At 42.8% G+C, this 18,541-nt stretch overlaps 1 protein-coding gene across 3 annotated transcripts in view; it reads right to left on the bottom strand.

Moving 5' to 3' along the window:
- Positions 1-11,332, bottom strand: part of FBXO9 (F-box protein 9) — a 44,020-nt gene extending 32,688 nt beyond the window's left edge. For 2 of the 3 annotated variants that reach the window (XM_015423983.1, XM_015423984.1), the window contains exons 1-5: positions 10,959-11,332; positions 9,390-9,467; positions 7,792-7,950; positions 6,505-6,562; positions 971-1,070 (exon numbers count right to left, since the gene is read on the bottom strand). In XM_015423983.1, coding sequence (XP_015279469.1) covers positions 971-1,070; positions 6,505-6,562; positions 7,792-7,950; positions 9,390-9,467; positions 10,959-10,961 — 398 coding nt within the window. In that variant the 5' untranslated portion in view covers positions 10,962-11,332. The remainder of the gene's footprint in view (positions 1-970; positions 1,071-6,504; positions 6,563-7,791; positions 7,951-9,389; positions 9,468-10,958) is intronic. The other variant, XM_015423985.1, reaches the window with a different exon arrangement.
- Between the last annotated feature and the right edge of the window lie 7,209 nt (positions 11,333-18,541).

The following is an 18,541-nucleotide window of genomic DNA, read 5'->3' as shown; positions in this document are numbered from 1 at the left end:
GGTTAAAAAGTATGTGTAGAATCTAGTTCATTATTAAGAGAAACCATATAAGCATACTAAACAATAAGCAAGTGAGATTCTCACAGTGTTCTAATTTTATTCATTTTGCTGTTAAAGTTAACTTCGGTTTAATAAAGGAGAAGGTAGGGAAATGAAGGCTTTAATTACAGCTGGTGGGCCCAGAAGAAGGCAAGAAAATTATTATAAGAACCTGCTGAGTTTAGAAAAGTAGCCCAAGATGACAACACAATGACTATTTACTTGAAAGTAAGTTCTATTTTGTTTCACAAGATTTACTCCCAGATAAATATGCACAGAACTGCAGCTGTTGAAGCACTGTATTACAGAAAAGCAATATATAATGAAATCTGAGTTTTTATTTTTTAGTTTTCACTCAATACTGAATATTTAAAAATGCAGATTTTCACCATCACACAACATATGTCTACACAAGAAACAGTAGTACTGAATGGTAATTCTTCCAGCAAGACAGACCCATACAGTGCAATTATTTGAAAAGTTGACTGAAAATGTTACCTGACTCTAGGAATGATTTTGCATTTATTTCAGAAGCCTATGGTTGCTTTCTACACTGAACTGAGTAAATAAGAGAGAAATGGTAACATTTACAGCACAACTCTAAGCATGTTTGCTTGGAAATCATTCCCATTTATTAAGTTCAACTGGACCTGCACAGCAGCAAGTGTGATTCTATTTATGGAAAGCAATGTTTTTATTTATTGATAATGCCAAATGTTTATTCTTTGCAACACTATTTTATTTTATAAAACTAAATGCATGGTACATTTTGATGTCAGAAATGAAACAAGTATTATTGCTTAGCCTTTGATCTGTAAGTTTATTTAAAGATGTAAGTTTCATTTGTATCTAATTTTTAAAAATAACAGATCAAGCACTGGAATGAGAGTTTCCGCTCCAGCATCCTCAAAATAACAAATACTATACTTACTAGTTTTTCCCAACACCATCGCCATCTGGAGATCGAGTATAGGCAATCTTAAACTCAATGTCTGGTACCAGTTGCATGGCCAGGCGGTAGAATTTAATAGCTAAAAACAAAGGTAGTTTCTTTTCAAATGGGTATCTATTCAAACTGTGCTTCTAAAATTACCAGAAATCTTATGCAATTCTGGTCATCTTATAATATTTTAGTGGCATAGCAAAAAGCAACTTATTCAAAACCTGCACTTAAAAAGAATGAAGCATGTGTTTTACTAAAATAATATAAAAGCTACTTTTTATAGTTTCAACCTAGTAAATATTTTACTGTTTTGATACCATTTTACATATTCCAAGATAGTGAATGCATCAATTCATTTGAATGATTACAAGTTGTTCCTATGGAGTAAGTAGTTGACATGTGTTTGAAACCAGTCCAGAAACAGCCTACCTGCTTAAACAGGAGTGAAATAAATCCTAAGCAATTACATCATTCTATATCCATTGACTTCAATGAACATAGCTGTAACTTTGTTCAGGATTGCATCGTTACATTCTTAGTCAGGCAAGGGGTTTCAGCTCATGCAACTGAATCCCACTAAGTCATTTAATCACTAGTCCAAGCATTCTTATAGTTCAGATGAGCTATCCATGGTTATTCAGCTGAAAAGGGGGAACATGCTAAAGACCTTATATAACACAATAGATTGGATCCAGAAAACTATTTCAGTCTTACTTAATTTCCCTCCTTACTGCAGCCCCTGTCTTATACACAGGTCCTGGTATCTCCAACTCTTTTTGGTAGTCAAAATACCCTTTTTCACCAGTGGGAAAGATAGCTGCATCAACTCTATAGCATGAGGCTCACTTGAAAGACTGTCTCACTGATCCCTTAGTATTGATCAGGTTAAGAGGCAGAGACTTGTTCCTTGTGTTGGTTAGAAACAGGACATCTGGCGTTTTCTTTTCCAGCCCAGAAAAGATTTCTAAATGGGACTTGGGAGAAACTCAGTTCCCCTATCTGTATGATCTCCGTGGGGAAGCAAACCTCATGGTTCATCACTACTCTCATATTCAGCAGTTAAGTGTTACACTGGCAATCAATGTAACGATTCAAAACAACCATACACCAGGTCCTACAGGTATAACAGATACCTTTGGATTTATATGGCTTGAACCACAGTAACTGATGCTATATTGTAATTTATTTTTGAAGCTCAGGTGGAGTTTTAAAAGCAATTTGTGAAATGGCACAGCTGGTTTACTGTTCAAAACAGCAGAGAACCAAAAGCACAACAGTAGTGGCTTTATGAGAACTAACAGTTATTTGAAATGCATGGGCAAATGAAAGTATATTATCAATACAGAGAAATATATTACAATGCAGACATGCAAATAGGCCTCCCCATTGAAATGTGCTCATGACCACAATATGTTAGGGCCACTACTTTTTGAATGAGAGCCCCAGACTGGTACACTATATTCAACTCCATTAAACTTCTGCATGGCCAAACTACAATAAAATAAAAATGCATTCAATGTTGATAAAATGTCTTTCATCTTAACTTTTTGCTCATGATAATTTGATTTACTGGATATGAGATTTAATAAATTATACACTTTGATATCAAAAGTTAACAAAACTTGGTCAAGATATGCAACGAGCTGAGATAAAAAGAAAAAAGGGGGCGATGTGACTCTGGTGACTACTGTTGTCAGATTAATTCACAAACCAATGGAAATGGGAAGGTACTGGAATTTTTCAGATAAAAAGCAAAAAGAACAGCATACTAGGACAAACCTGACTTTTCTAAGTGCTTTTGGACTGTTATCAATACCTGCAAAAAAATTATACAGTGCTGGTGTCCCCAAATGAGGCTTAAATAAAGCATTCCAAATAAAACATTTATTTCTCTCTCCAATTTTTGTCTTTTGGCATGAGGCCTATTTTCTCTCTTAAAAAGGTGAAATTTTCCTTCAAGTCTGAAAAATTCCTACAAATACTAATTACATTTAGAAACCATCTGTAAAATGCCGTAAAATGGCAAGAAAATATGCTGAATATTTTGGGATGCCAACAGACTTCAAGAAAAAATGTCCTGTCCCTTCAATAAAAGACCAATGTGCAGAAATGGGCTGCTGAAAGTAATCATGGCAATTGCAATGCCATGAATGTTCCAGTTTGTCAGTGATACTTCAGGAAGATCCAGAGAACAAATGCTCATGGCCTCACAGGTCTGCTACAAAAAACCTTGGAGCGGATACAGACAACCAATTCTGAAACACACCTAACTTAACATGATTACTAATTTGAATGGGATTTATTTCTTGGTTAGTGTGGTTAACTTTGCAGCCTTGGAACTAGCATGGCCAGATACTTGAAGAAATGTCCCTTTAAGAAGTGCAATGAGATGTTATTTACTACCATGTAATAAAAACTTAACTTGTCCATTTCCACATATTAAGTCTCTATTGAAGGGGCAGCATGTTTTTGTCTCCAAGCCTCCTGGCAACCATACTTGGAATTAGTGAACTTTGGAACTGGGCAGGTTAACAATGAACTCTTCACGTTTGGGCACTCCTGATTTCTTCTTGTCTTTCCCCAGGGGGAACATAACGGAGTCTCTCCTAAATCTGACCCCCTCCCAAAAAAAACCTCACACTAACTATGAAAGGGGCTCAAACTCCCCACCTTCTTTCCTTTTTGTAATCTTACCCAGAAAGAAAAAAGATGCAATGGAAATGGCTTCCAGAAACACAAGTCTCAGGTTTAAGGCCTGAGCACTCCTCCATTATTGCTGGAACACATAGGAAGTGTTTGCTCATGCTTCCACCTCAAGGGGAACTTCATTTCCCACTATTCTCACTGCCAACAGACTAAAATTGAAGGGTGGAGAGAGCTCATAACTCCACCATCCAGAACATGACAGACCCTTAGCTCAGTGAAGCAAAATATAAAGCATGCCAATTTGGACTCAAGTGATGTATCGGTTAGAGCACCAGAGTAGGAACTGGCTTCAAATCCCAAAATGGCCATGAAATTCACTGGGTGATCTCAGGTCAATTATTTCCTCTCAGCTTAACCTTTGGCACAGGGTTGCTATGAACATCAAATGGGGAGGGAGAACCATGTATGCTAGCCTGAAGAAGGGTAGACTAAAAATTCAAATGGGGAGGGAGAACCATGTATGCTATTGTGGCCTGCCTGAAGAAGGGTAGACTAAAAAGGTACCAGAAATATCAACTCTGAGATGGGCCTGTCGTCAATGAAGTTGTATGAGGAGATAGGAGCAACTACTGAAAGACAATTTCTTTGGAAGTTGCTGAAAATCTTTAAGCTGGCAACACTCAGTACAAAAACTGTAACTGCACAGTCCTGACTACAAATGTTATCCCACTACTGACAAGGTACACGTATGGAGACACTCAAGCGATTGGGATAATGTACGTGTGGCTTAGAAATGATGTTGGCCCTACAGGGTTGCCATGATGTAAGATATATAAGGCATGAATTAGCACTCAGCAACATATACAAACTTTTATATTACCATCAGTAAATCAGCACCAGTTACCTCAAGTCCTATAGAGACAGTGTTCCAAAGGATTTTCCACTCCTAAATATATTTTCCAAACTTTCACACCTTGCAGCAATACCAAGTTATTTACACACAAGATTTTGAAAAGTTTCTTTATTTACAGACACATACAGTAAACATTACAAAATTAACAAGACTTTAGTGGGTATCTCCAATACCAAATGTTGTGAAAAACCTTTTTTTTTATTTTCTTTTTTGCCTGAATGTGCTGCTGGACAAAGTAGATAATACTGAGCTAGATGGACCAATAAACAGTTCTTCTGAAAGTGTAGAAGGGACATTTTGATCAGCACTGAGACTGTGATAAGCATCAAGGTGACTGACAAGTTATACTGCTGCACAAAGGCCTTCCAATATGTAGGCATAAAGTCTAACAATGCACCACATTGTCTGTAAACCTATCCCAGAAAGAAGTTTGGTAAATCCTATAAGTTCTGATAATGGCCTTCTCCTTGACAGCAACTCTGCTTCTTGACTTATGAAGCTGGTAAATGTATGTTGGACATTATGTGTTAAGAGAAAAATGAATGTTTGGACAAGTCTCATTCAAGCCAAACTTGTCTTTCCTTCCCTACATAAGTGAGAGACCTGCTGACAAAATAGCCTACATTTCGTAAGTATTAGATATAATAAAATGTCTTACGAAGTGTTTTTTCAACTAGTTTAAGGTAAAGTATGCTTTTCTTAAATGGTAATATTTTCTTGGTAAGTATTAGCTTGGTTGATTTTACTGAAACATCTAAGCCAAGGGTCCCCCAAACAGTTCCTGTGGGTACCAAGGTGCATGCCGACACCTTTCCTGGCACTCACCAAGTGGGTAGGGCCAGGCTTCTGATTGGTCATTGAAGATTTGATTGGTTGTGCAGATTTTAACAGGCAGTGTTTAAAAAAAAATTGCCAAGTCATACTTTGTGAACTGTGAAATCTATTCATGTCACACCATATCATTGGTAAAATTAAAAAGTTGTGCAGCCTTTCCTACGGAAATACTAATCCTGAGGATAAACTCGTCTGCAATGTGCCCATATAAAACAAGTCAGATATGGAATAAGATAACTATGAAACCTACTTCACCAGTGCCAATGAACTTTATCTGACACAACACAGATGCTGGATTTCTAGATATAACCAAAAGCTTTATGTTACAGCAGTGTGTGTGCAGATAAGAAATCTTTCAATTTGAGATCCTTTCCTAACTGTTACAGCAGTGTGTGTGCAGATAAGAAATCTTTCAATTTGAGATCCTTTCCTAACTAAAGGAAAAGCTATTTACTATAATTCACCTAGTTTGTTTTCATTCCACCCGTTCTCCAAGAAGCTGTTGTCACAACCACCCTGTAAGATTCTTCTCTCTAACCTACAACTTACCAAAAGATAACCCATATCATTTATGACTGAGCAGGGATTTCAATTAGCCTGGCAGTTAACTGGGACACCATGCTGACTCTGTATTGTCAGAAGCTACTCACCAATTCAAGCTAAATTAAACCAATTCATACTGGTGTAGCCCCAATGAAAGGCTGCAGCAAACTACCCGAAGTTCCATATAGGCTAATATTCCATGGAAGGGTGCTAATATATTATTCTGCTCTTGATATTTTTCAATATACAGAGTGCTTTGCAATAAATTTATTCATCCTCACAACAACCCTGTGAGGTAGGTTAGTCTAATAAGTCAATTATCCCAATGCATTGGTTTCTTGTCTATGCTTTGAAGGTAGTTATCCATTTCAAAACCAACACCAACCCAACTAATATCACAGGAGCTCTGAATGATCAACAGTCTTCAGTTTTATCTTTTTTCAAACAGTTTATTCAATAATAGGTAGAGGCAACAACATTGCCTAGCTCTCAATCACATTTACAATTTACTTGCCCTTAGCAATTATTTCACCAGCTATGGTGTAAAAACTTCTGTAACTGAATTAAAATACAAATGTTAGATTACCTTCATAAAGAGCCCCATTTTGTTCTTGTTCCACTGCCTTCAGGAACAGCTCTCTTGCCTGCATAAAAATTAGTCAGCTGTTTAAGAGTACATTATAAACTAGAAAAATAAATTACTAGTTGTCATTTATGAAATTACAGTAAAATGTAAGTCTTATTAGCAAGGATCTTTAAATATATTTAGGTATAACTCTTAACATTGTTCTTAGGGTTGCCAACACCCTGCAGAAAAAACATCCTGCCTCTTTAATGGAGGCATCATGTGTGGAAGTGGGCACTTCGAACTTTCCATGGCATTTCTGATATTTGTTTTGTGGACCATGCTATCTATCCAGTTTTACTTTTACTTCAACTTCTTGCATGACAGTGAACAACCTCAATATTAGGACACTATGTTGAAGCTATAGTGGATTTTTACAGCAGCCTTTTCTGCTGGAATAAGGAAGTCAAAAGTACAACTATTATGTCAATATCTAATAAAAACACGAAGTCCTTGGAAATTATATTCTTCACCTAGAGCAAAGTCTGTGAAAGTGATAACAAGCAAGAAAGCAAGCATCTGGTAGATGATTTCCAAACCTGAAGTCTTAAGGTAGCTGCTAGAGAAACCCCATATTCCAGCTGTAATATTTCTGTCAACCCTTAAAATTAAGACCTGAACATACAAGCTAGAACAACAGCACTAAGTTCTTTTAACATCATCAGCATTCTGGATAGATGAAAGTCTACTCTGGCAAAGACTCTTACGACACTGAATGAAAAGGCCCACAGGAAGGGACGAAAGAGTGAATTCAGGAGTAATAATGAAGTGCCATTTCCTCTTTTAAGCGCAAACTATTAAAAAAGAAAGTGACTAAAGTTAATTGAGTTCTTCTATATACTTATACTGAAATGCAATTTATTTCTACAATAATTATATCTATTTGAACATATAAATGGCACAAGCATGACTCATCACTTCTACTTTAGTATCAAATCTTGCATCTCTATTCTAAACATGTTTGTCACCTTTACCTTAGTGGTTAGATCCAAGAGATTTAAGAATGTAGCTTAATTGCTTCCAAATACTTATCTCCCACTTTCCTTTGCATACTCCCTAGTGTTGATATCTACCTACATGGTTTCTTCAATTCAGGAGACAAATAAGAGAAAGCAATAAAAGATGACACACTGGTAAGGACAGAAGTAGAAAAATTAGTCCATGCCTTACATGCTTTGCCTACAAAGACAGCATTCCATTAGCTCACTGCAGAGGAATGTTATCATTTAAGAAGATCAAGTTCTTTACCTTTTCCTCTTTTGCTAGTTCTTGCTTTTCTTTGGCATCTATAGCCTTTACAGAAGGCCCTCTTGCTGATGCTCTCCAGGGTCGAGTTTCCAAACCAGCAGAACCCACCCCTGGGGTAAGTTCAAACATCCACTTTGCTCTGAACATCTGGAGCTCTGCCTAGAAATCCAGAAACTAAGTCCAATATTTGGGTAGACACATCTACATACAGGAAGTTAAACGATGTGCATGTCAGAAGTGAAAAGTGCTTACCATAATGTCTTCCTTGTTACATAAATAATAAAATATCCTGAGTCATTTGCTTTTGTTATTTACCCCAGGGTATATTTATTTTAGATAGGAACTGACATGTGGCTGCTCCATCTTTGAATTCACATGCATTATCCAAAGCTAACACTGTAGATGCGAGTGACTGAGAAATTCCCATGTTAACAATATCACGAACCACCACAGGTCAAATTTACAAGTTTGGAAACAAGCAAAATGGGATCTTGTCCTTCTCAGCAATCCTAGTGCTACTGGAACCAGAGTGTCACAAAAGCAGATGCAACAATACTTTGATTCCAACAATATAATACCTTCCATGCTAACTATTCAACGTAGTCAACCTAGGATACTACATGCACTCTCTGAACAAGATTGTAAAGACTCGGTTACCCAGGAATCCCCAATATTTCCCCATCCCTTCTCCTACAGGAACACTACAAGAAGAAATGTTGGAGAGATAGCATGCATTCTTTAAGTAACATTGTCATCTAGTGCAAGTGGTGCTGTTGGATCATCACTGCTTGACGCTGCAAAATGAACATAGAATAAATTATGTAATTGCAGTTATTGCTAAACTACATGCTGTCCACTTCATGTTTACTGAAAGAAAACTGTGTAATTGTTAGAACAGATGCCATATCCTGCAGATATAAGTATAGCAGTTTTCACTTTAAGATGCTGTTTTATAAGATCCCTAAGCCTAAACAGTAAGACCCTAAAGAGAAAGAAAATGATACTTGCAGATGGAGCTTACTATAGCTTATTCTTTGAAGAATGACCAATAAACATCATAGAACAGTGTTTTACAGCTCTGAGAAAGAGGAGATTCCTTAAAGAATTAAAATGTAAGTTTTCTTCAAGTCGCCTTAATAGTGACAAACAGTAAACCACTAAAAATACAAAAATAATAGAAAAGTTAAGTAAATATTCCAGTCAAGAATGTTTAGGAATGTCTACCAGATCATGAAAGATCATGTTTTCAAACCTAAAAATTTGTCTCCTTCCACAGTTTTTGAGAATTTGATCCTGCATGTATTTTGTAGAAATGAATGTACTCCCTTAGATTCAAAGATAAAGATAATAGAAGGAAATACAAGCACCTACTCTACTGTCTCAGTGGACCTGTAATGTTACTTACTAACACCTATCTTTACACTATTTTAGCTCAGGAAATTAGGCACATGATGAAACAGTTCAACTATTTAAGTATTTCTACACACTGGCTTTACTGTGCTAAACTGGGACAAGAGTACCAACAATAGAAGAAAATATGAACCAAACAACAAAACTGTGAGATCCTGCTATGTCCCAACACAAGGTAGCAGACATACCTGAAGATTTGCCTCTCCAGACCTTTCATTGCCATCTGTTCTTACCACATCAGAGTGACAATCTTCTTCACCTTCTGCCTGATAGAGAATAAATCACATAAATGAGAAGATTCATAAGATGTATAAGAATTCTAAAGCCATACAGAAAATCTAGAAAACTGGTTGCTACAGGTGTGCAGTTCAAATCTGTTTACAATAAGCACAACATTTTGCTAAATTAGCACAACATTTTGCTAAATAATTTCAGTGTAGGAAGATATACAAATCTCAATGTATAATATGTGCAACCACACCAGAAAACCACACCTTCATCTGATCATGTGTTCAGTTTGATCTTTCTACAGAAAACTAGATTCTGGACTTGTTCAGCCATTCCCCAACCTCATGTGCCAAAAACCTTACTATATGTTAGTGGAAAAGGTGGAAGGCATGGGGGGGGGGCAATCAAAACTGACTGTTCCAATAAAAACTCATTTGTTTACACAGCTCTGAAACAGTCAGACAGATGCTCAAGGATATCTAAATGTGTTTGTTAGTAAGTGGAGGTAAACTCTTTTTCAGAGACGTTTACTATAAGAGATAAATGACAGAAATATGGAAGCCTTTGGTATCATATTTCGCTAAATTAAAATTCAAGGATGTAGTACTAAGAAAAATAAAATATAGGGCATATACAAAATTATAAAGCAGTATGAAAAATATACCAGATTAGGAAACCATGAGCCAAAGAAATCTGCCAGGGATGGGCAGAAGTGGTAACAAACAACTCTCATTTCCTCTTTTTTTGAGCCACTTAACTTTGTGATTCAGTTTGATCTTTCTACAGAAAACTAGATTCTGGACTTGTTCAGCCATTCCCCAACCTCATGTGCTTTATATTTATTTTGTTTAACACTATTCTTTACTTGTGAATAATGTTTTTAAGAAGGGAACTGCTCACATCCTTCCCCTTCAAATTAGTGGTCATCACTCCTGCATTGAGCAGGGGGGTTGGATTAGATGGCTTGTATGGCCACTTTCAACTCTTGTGATTCTGTATCATGAAAAGAGGAATGCTCCTGCACAGATGGCATTTTTAAATTGCTGCTTACCTTAGCCTCTTAATATTGTTTAAAAGCTGTATTAGGTATATTTTTCATACTGTATTAGGTAAATTTTTTCAAAAAATCAATTTGTTTCTGTAGTTAGAACAAAATGAAGCCACCAATCAAAGTGCCTTTTTCTTGATGTCTTAGCGAAGTTAATATACTGACAGCGCAATCCTAGGCAAAGTTTCTCCACTGATTTCAAAGGGTTTCAAAAGGCAGTACAAAACACAGTTACTGCAGTCTGAGACCACTGGTTCCGATAACCTCAGACCGTAGTAACCCTACTCAAGACTGCAATACAAACCACTCGATTAGTGCCTGACTTGTTTTGGTTTCGCTTCAAAAGCTCCAACAAGCTATTCCGCCCCGCCCCTCCCGCACCTGTGGTGGGTGGAGGCACGAGGCAGGCCCCTCCGCGCGCGAGAGCGCACCCCCCACCCACCCACCCGTCACGCGCCGCCCCTCCTCCCAACCGTCTCACCATGCCGAGGCTGTTACTGCCAGGCCGTTCCGTCCAACGGTCACTCTCGTCAGGCTGCGGCGCTGTTGCCGTTTCACACGAAGGCGGCCCCTTCCTCCTCCGCTGGTTCCCTCCGGCCTTTCCCTCGCTGCTGAACAGCCGCGGGTAGCCTTTTGTTTCTTCTCCCCTTCTCAAGCGGTAGCAAGCAGGGAAGACAATTTAGCAGAGTTCTCGGTCGGAGAAACGGACCACGCAGCGGGAGTCACTGCGAGCGCGGCGTACAGCAGCCATTTTCCCAACCCGAGAGAGAGCGAGCAAGTGTGAGAGAGCGAGATCGTGAGCGCGCGAGCCAGTGTGTGTGTTTGTCTGTGTCATAAGCTGACCAGCGGGACCGAATAGACGAGCCGAAATGCCAGACGGGATCCCGCGCACGCGCGTAGAGGGACAACCCTGAAGGAGGTACTCCCTGCCTTACGTTACGCTGATGACGTATCTGTTGTGTTGTTTTTTTAAACTGCAATTCCCAACAGGGAATATATATATATATATTACGGAGATAGCTTTGGGGAAATTTTATACGATGCATTGAACGATGGGTGCTGCCAAAGTGCCGCATCGCATGGAAGATTTCGGTGACTGTAGGCTGGTTAGGCACTAAGGGGCGTCTATTATGCTAAACCAATCAGTGATAGGAGTGCTTCCTTTTCTGCTTTCTTCCCGTTTATATAAATAAGCTACGGACTCGCACTCAGTAAGAGACTTTCTAAAAGCAACTGAACCCCAGCAGCAGCAGCAATAAAGTAAACAGTTTAAAGAAGTAAAATTCTGAAGTTGTTTAACAGCACAATGGTAGGGTCCAACTCCTGAGCAAAACCATTACAAAGAAACCTAAATCTTAGGGCATCTTAAAAATAGGGTATCTGGGATTTATACAGCTAAGTAATCTGAAACGAGACACTCTAAGTAAATATTTGTTCCTTATTAGTCTTTAAAATTTCACCAGTGCATTTATAACAAAGCAGGCTGATAACCTTAAAAACTACCTTGTGGCACAAGCTTTTAGGGACTAGAGTCCGTTTCAGCAAGACTCACTCTTTTTGCTGTAACAAAGCAATATAGTATAGTTGTCTTTCTGGAATTTGTCATGCTGCTTTTCTTGCTTTTACTAAGGAGCTGGGGGAGAAATGGAATGGAAGAAAATTATTTGGTGGCAGGGTTGGATAAATACAGTCCTTTAGCTCAGTAGTTGGGACCCTCAGGTCACAGAGTCAAAAGTCTTTATAGCCACCACTTTCTTTTCTGCTTTTTGCATGCATGCTGAGAGGAGCAGCAGAACAGCAAAGTGGAGAGTAAATATAACTGTTATGTCCACTGACCGCCACCAGGGGCCAGCGAATACTCCTGAGCTTGAATCTGTACAAACAATTCGGCCAGTATTCTGTGTTCTTGCTGTGTACTAGTAAACCATGCTAATCACTGCATCCGTATCTGTGGTTTCTACATGCGTTTAACCCACTACACTTCAGTGGCGACGAGGATAGGATCCCGCTGAGCATCTCAGCCAGGCTGGCGAGGCACCACAATGGAAGACAACACACCGCTACCTATGCGCCTCTGATAGATGAGCAATGAGGGTGAGCACGCTGCTTCCCAGCCGCAGCCCCAACCGATCAGCACGATGGCCGTTGCTCCGGGATCCGGGCTGGTGCTGCAATTCGATGCAAACCAGCCTCAGCGTTGGGGAGCATGGATCACTTGCCTCAAGCAAGTCCTCATTTTTAATCAGGTGATGGATGAGGCCAAGAAGAAGGGGCTGCTACTCGGGTCCTGTGGCCCCGTCATAGTAGATCTGGCCCAGTATCTACTCTCCCCTAGGAAGCTAGAGGACTGCACATTCGAGGAGATTGTGAAGGCAGTCCAGGACCACTACACCCCTAAGCCATCCGAGATGACCTGCCACATGGTGTTCCATCAAAGGAGCCAGCAGGGCCAAGAAACGGCAGTGGAATTCCTTGCGGAACTCTGCTTCCTCGCCTCAGAGTGCAATTTAGGGACGCACTTGGATGTTGCCCTCTGTGACCGCTTTGTTACCGGGCTTCGGGAGGAGAAATTACGGCGTCGCATCATGGAGGTAGAGAAGGTGACACATCGGCCATCGCCACAGCCACTGCGTGGGAAAGGTCCCACCCGGCAGCCACCACAGTGCACAAGACTGCCATCAGCAGGCTGGGTGACCCCGAGGAAGCGGAGGTCCACCACACACTAGCCCCACACGCGAGCTCCATATGCAAGCAAACCAGCTCATCCACCCAGGAGTGTGCCAGCTGCGGTGAGAGACACGAGTGGAAAACATGCCGTTTCCAAGATGCCATGTGTCGCAACTGCGGGCGCACAGGCCACATCGCCCAGGTCTGCTGCTCAAAGGGAACCAGCCGGGCCCAGCCGCCGCGCCGCAGAGTAGATGCCCACTTCGAGGATGACGCTGCGTCAGAGGACCTCTATCACCTCACACATGCATCAAAACAGGTACTGAAACTCCACGGCCAATTGTCCACACCCAAAATACAAGTTAATGTAAAAATAGAGGGGACTCTGGCTCCGCGGCCTCGATCATTTCCGAGGCCACACTCAAATGCTTATGCCCTAAGGGGGGGACCTCGCTTGCACCCATCCCCGGTGACCCTCATGGACATTCAGCGGAACCAGGTGCCGATTAAGGAGGTCGGGAGTTTCTGAGTCCAGTACCACGGATTCAAGGGCCATCTGGACTTAATTGTGGTAGAGGGCGACTTGGTCAGCCTGCTGCGTTGCGCCTGGTTTGAGCCCCTGGGAATCTCGATCAAGGGATTCCAGCTATGTGCAGCCCATGATTTCCAAGGAATATGCCGTGAATTTCCCGCTGTTTTCAATTACTCTCTGGGCCGTTATACGAACCCCCCCCCCGGTGTCCCTGTGTCTAGACCCCAAGGTGGCCCCCATCCAAATGTGTGCCAGGATGGTTCTGTTGTCGGTCAAGCCTAAAAGCGACGCGGAACTGGAACGCCTTGTAGCTCAGGGCGTCCTGGAACCAGTCTCCCACACGGCGTGGGAAACCCCCATAGTGATGGTGGAGAAGCCAAATGGGGCTGTCCGCATCTGCGCGGACTACAAATGTATGCTTAATAAGGCACTACAGGACAATGCCTATCTGGTGCCTGTGGTTAGCCACGTACTGGCCACCTTGGGGGGGGGGGGCAAAGATTTTTGGGAAACTTGATCTTGCCCAGGCCTACCAGCAGTTGCCAGTCGATGAGGCGACTGCTGAGGCGCAAACAATAGTAACCCACCAGGGGACATTCCATGTCAACAGACTGCAATTTGGGGTGAGCGTGGCACTCGGGTTATTCCAACAACTGATGGATTCTCTTCTCAAAGGAATACCTGGTGTCACCCCGTTCTTTGATGATGTGATGATCACCGCCGCCACGCCAATTGACTTCGCAGACTGCCTCTGCGCCGTTCTCCACCGCTTTCAAGACGCCGGACTCAAAGTTAAACAAGAGAAGTGCCTGCTGGGGGTACCATCTGTGGACTTTTTAGGCTTCACGGTGGACGCGGACGACCTGCACCCGAACCGTGACAAAGTAAAGGCGATCGTGGAAGCCCCGCCACCAAAGTCTAAAATCGAACTGCAGGCATTCTTGGGGATTCTCAATTTCTACCACGCCTTCCTTCCCCACAAGGCAGCGGTAGCTGAGCCCCTCCACCACTTGTTGGATAAGCAGACCCCTTGGCTGTGGGAGCCCCGCCAGGCTGCTGCATTTTGAAATGTAAAAGAACTGTTGATCTCCAACTCTGTCCTTGCGCACTTTGATGAGGCACTGCCGGTAGTTTTGGCATGCGACACTTCACCTTACAGCATCGGGGCAGTGCTGGCACATCACCTCCCGGACGGGCAGGAGGTCCCAGTCGTGTATTACTCACGCACTCTGCCTGCGGCGGAGCAGAACTACGTTCAGATAGATTGTGAGGGACTCACAATCGTGGTCGGGGTCAAGAAGTTCCATGACTTTGTCTATGGCCGGCCGTTCACCATTGCCACTGACCACCGCCCGCTCCTCAGCCTCTTCGCGCTAGATCGCCAGACACCGCAAGTCCTATCCCCGTGGGTCTTGCGGTGGTCCATTTTCCTTGATGCCTACAATTACAAGCTGCAACACCGCCCGGGGAAAGCTATGGGCCACACTGACGCCCTTAGACTTCTCCTGCCTGAAGCGGTTGAGGATCCGGCCCCTGCGCACCTCGTCCTCCAGCTGGATGGCTTTCCAGAGGCTCCGCTGCAGACTGCATACATTGCCCGCCGCTCAGCTCGGGACCCCATCATATCCCGAGTTCTGGGCTGGGTGGTGAGGGGGTGGCCTGCAAAGACTGAGGGTTCAGAATTCACTACATTTATGGCCCGCCGGGAGGAACTGTCGGCACACAAAGGCTGCCTGCTGTGGGAAGACAGGGTAGTAGTCCCCAGCGCCCTCCGTCAAGAAGTTCTCTGGGCATCGTAAGGATGAAAGGCCTCACCAGGAGCTACGACTGGGTGCCGGGCAGCGATGCAGAGGTAGAGGCGTGGGTGAAATGCTGCCCAACCTGCCAAGCCGTTCAACCCAGTCCACCGAGCGCACCTTCACAGGCACGGGAATCCACACAAACCCCGTGGTCCCGGCTCCACATAGACTTCACCGGACCATTCCACGGACTGCTATTCCCAGTGACTGTGGACTCCTATTCGAAGTGGCTGGAGATAAGCTCCATTTCCGTGACGTCCGCAAAGGCCACTATCCACGCCCTCCGAAAGATCTTTGCCACCCACGGGTTGCCCGACACCATCGTATCGGACAACGGGACAGCATTTACTTTGGATGAATTCCAACAGTTCCTCCGCAACAACTTGATCAGACCGCCTGCACCCAGATTGGGCTCCCGAGCCGTGGAACTCCTCCGAGCAGTGGGAAGCGCCTCACGGTTTCTTCCCAGAGGACCCCGTCTTTGTCAGAAATTTCAGAAGGGGCCTGGAATGGATCGTCAGCCAAGTCATCCGTCCCACGGGCACCGTCATGTACGGCATGTCTATGGAATGCGGGCAGGTCCTTCAGAGACACATTGACCAGCTCCGATGGTGCATGCTCCCTGAGCATCCGAGCATGCAGGTGCCCAAGCACCCGGAGGTGAGCACCCAAGATGCCCCAGCACAAGACCTCCCAACAAAGGAGCACCAGAACCTTGAGCCCTGTCCCCACGGTAGCTGCTGAGGAGGGCCCACTAGCCGTCCCTCCTGCACCGGAGGAGGCTGCACCACCAGCACGACTCAGCACCACGGAGGTGGCCCCAGAGGTCCCAGTACTGGCTCCCCGATGGTCCACTAGAGAACGGCGGGCCCCGTCATACTTAACGGACTATGTGACCTAGGTTAGGTCTGAACTATGGGGGGAGGGATGTTATGTTCGCTGACTTCCACCAGGGGCCAGCAAATACTCCTGAGCTTCAATCTGTACAAACAATAGGGACTAGGCTCCTAGTCTCTTTACTTGGGAACCAATAGGACCGTGGTGGAGATTTGAACCCACCAACGGGACCTAGGGGGGTGTCCCTCAGGTGTGTATATAGTTGGCCACCCGGCCAGTATTCTGTGTTTTTGTTGTGTACTAGTAAACCATGCTGATCACTGCATCCGTATCTGGTTTCTACATGCGTTTAACCCACTACATTTCAATAACTATCTGGCCTGTTTCCTGTCTCCAACTCTCTTGGTCTGCTGGTCACAGTGCTGCTCAGGTCGTCAGCTTCCTGTTATGTTTTTATGTTATGTTCTTTATTTATTTAGTAGATCTGTCATTCTCCCCTTTGCCTGAGAAAGAGTGACTGGCCCAAGGTCATCCATCAAGCTTTCATGGCAGAGTAGGGATCTGAACCAAGGTTGCCCAGCTCCTTCTCTGATATGCTAACCCCTGAACCACACTGGCTCTTATATGACCCTTGTGGTGTATTCAATGCAAGGCAAACTGTATGTGAATCACCCTATTGAAACAACATGTGAAGCTTCGTCCTGGGCTAGGATCCAAATCCCTCCAATCATATTGGTAGTCCAGGAAGAACCATCCAATCAAGTACCAGCAAGCTCCCTGAGCGGGAATATCCGTGATTGGTCCTTATGTATGCAACCTTATTGGTTGATAATTGTATAGTAGGCGTGGCTACATTAGCCGGGAGAGTTTAAAAAGGGAACAGCTTTAATGCAAAAGCTGTTCTGGCTATCAGATGTTGATCCGTGTTGGAGTTGTGTTCAAGTTGTTGAATAAAGTTGAACCTTTGCTGAATCACCCTCCGACTACTTTGTTTAGTGAGCGACTTAACAGTATTCAAGTAATTACTAACTCATACCTGGCTAAAAGGAAGCTCTAGGTACAAGGATGTTCAAACAAGGACTCAAGGTACAAGGATGTTCAAAAAAGGATTCAAATTATGGATTCAAATTAACAAGAACTATAGTTAGGTAGTTATGGCTAAAGTACCTTAACGATGAGGAATAGGTTGAGAAGTGTTATCTTTCTGAGCAAGAGGAAAGGAATAGTTGCGATTCTTTCGTAATCTGCTTTTGGGAGTTTTTCTCACGTTCCTCATTTTCTCTAGAATTTTCTCTAGAAAATTCAGGCGTCATCTTTATATGGCAAGAAGAGCACACCCTCAGTGTGTTCCTTCTAGGAAACAAAATTTAATGGCATTTGGGGGGGGTCACTGTAAACGTAATTAATAAGAAATACATGTTTGAAGATAATCAAATGCAGATTTTGGATCCTTCATAGCTGATGAACACCACTGGTATAATGAAGTAACCAGGGTCCAAGTGGAACACTCTATCAACCTGTCGCTTTGCTTATGCCTCACTATGAAATACTAAACTATTGTTAAACAATTTGGCAAATATGTATGCTCTCAGCCCTACACAATAGCTGAAGAAATGGCTATGCTAGAAAGTAACACACTATCCTGTTACCTTGTAGGAGCTCCTGCTCCATCCCTGATTTCTGATCCGTTGCAACTTCAGACGCATCAGGAAGTTGGGGGAAAATAGCTTTTATAACCTCTTACATAATGGGCTGTCACAGGACAGTCAGCTGACAGCCAGTGTAAAATGCATATAATGTTCTATTGAAGTCTCATTCTATACTTTTTTTGTGTGTGCTTTAAAACTGAATGGCTTTACACACACTGCTCTGACCCGAGAGCTCATTTGACCGTCAGTCATGTTATCCTGATTGTCTAGACTGTTCCCGGGTTGTGGCCAAAGCTCGCTTAAGATCTAGGCTTGGATCCATCAGTCAGGTTAATACTCGGTCTGCCACTTGGGTGGCAGTTTCTCTAGAAAATGCAGGGGTCTTCTTTATGTAGCAAGGAGAACACGCCCTCCGGTGTAGACGAACGAAACCGACAGTACTAACAGGCTCATGAGTCTCAGGAGATCAGGAGGGATATAAATGTTTTAATTAAGTAAGTCAAGAAGCCGACATGTCAACAAATGTGCTCATCACCCTTTTATCCCACCCTTCCTTCAAGGAGCCTGAGCCCATGGTTCT

Source organism: Gekko japonicus, unplaced genomic scaffold (genome assembly GCF_001447785.1).
Source record: "Gekko japonicus isolate JY-2015 unplaced genomic scaffold, Gekko_japonicus_V1.1 scaffold391, whole genome shotgun sequence".
Lineage (NCBI taxonomy): Eukaryota > Metazoa > Chordata > Lepidosauria > Squamata > Gekkonidae > Gekko > Gekko japonicus.
Note: the sequence above shows the minus strand (reverse complement) of the source record. Positions and strands in the feature narration are given on the sequence as shown.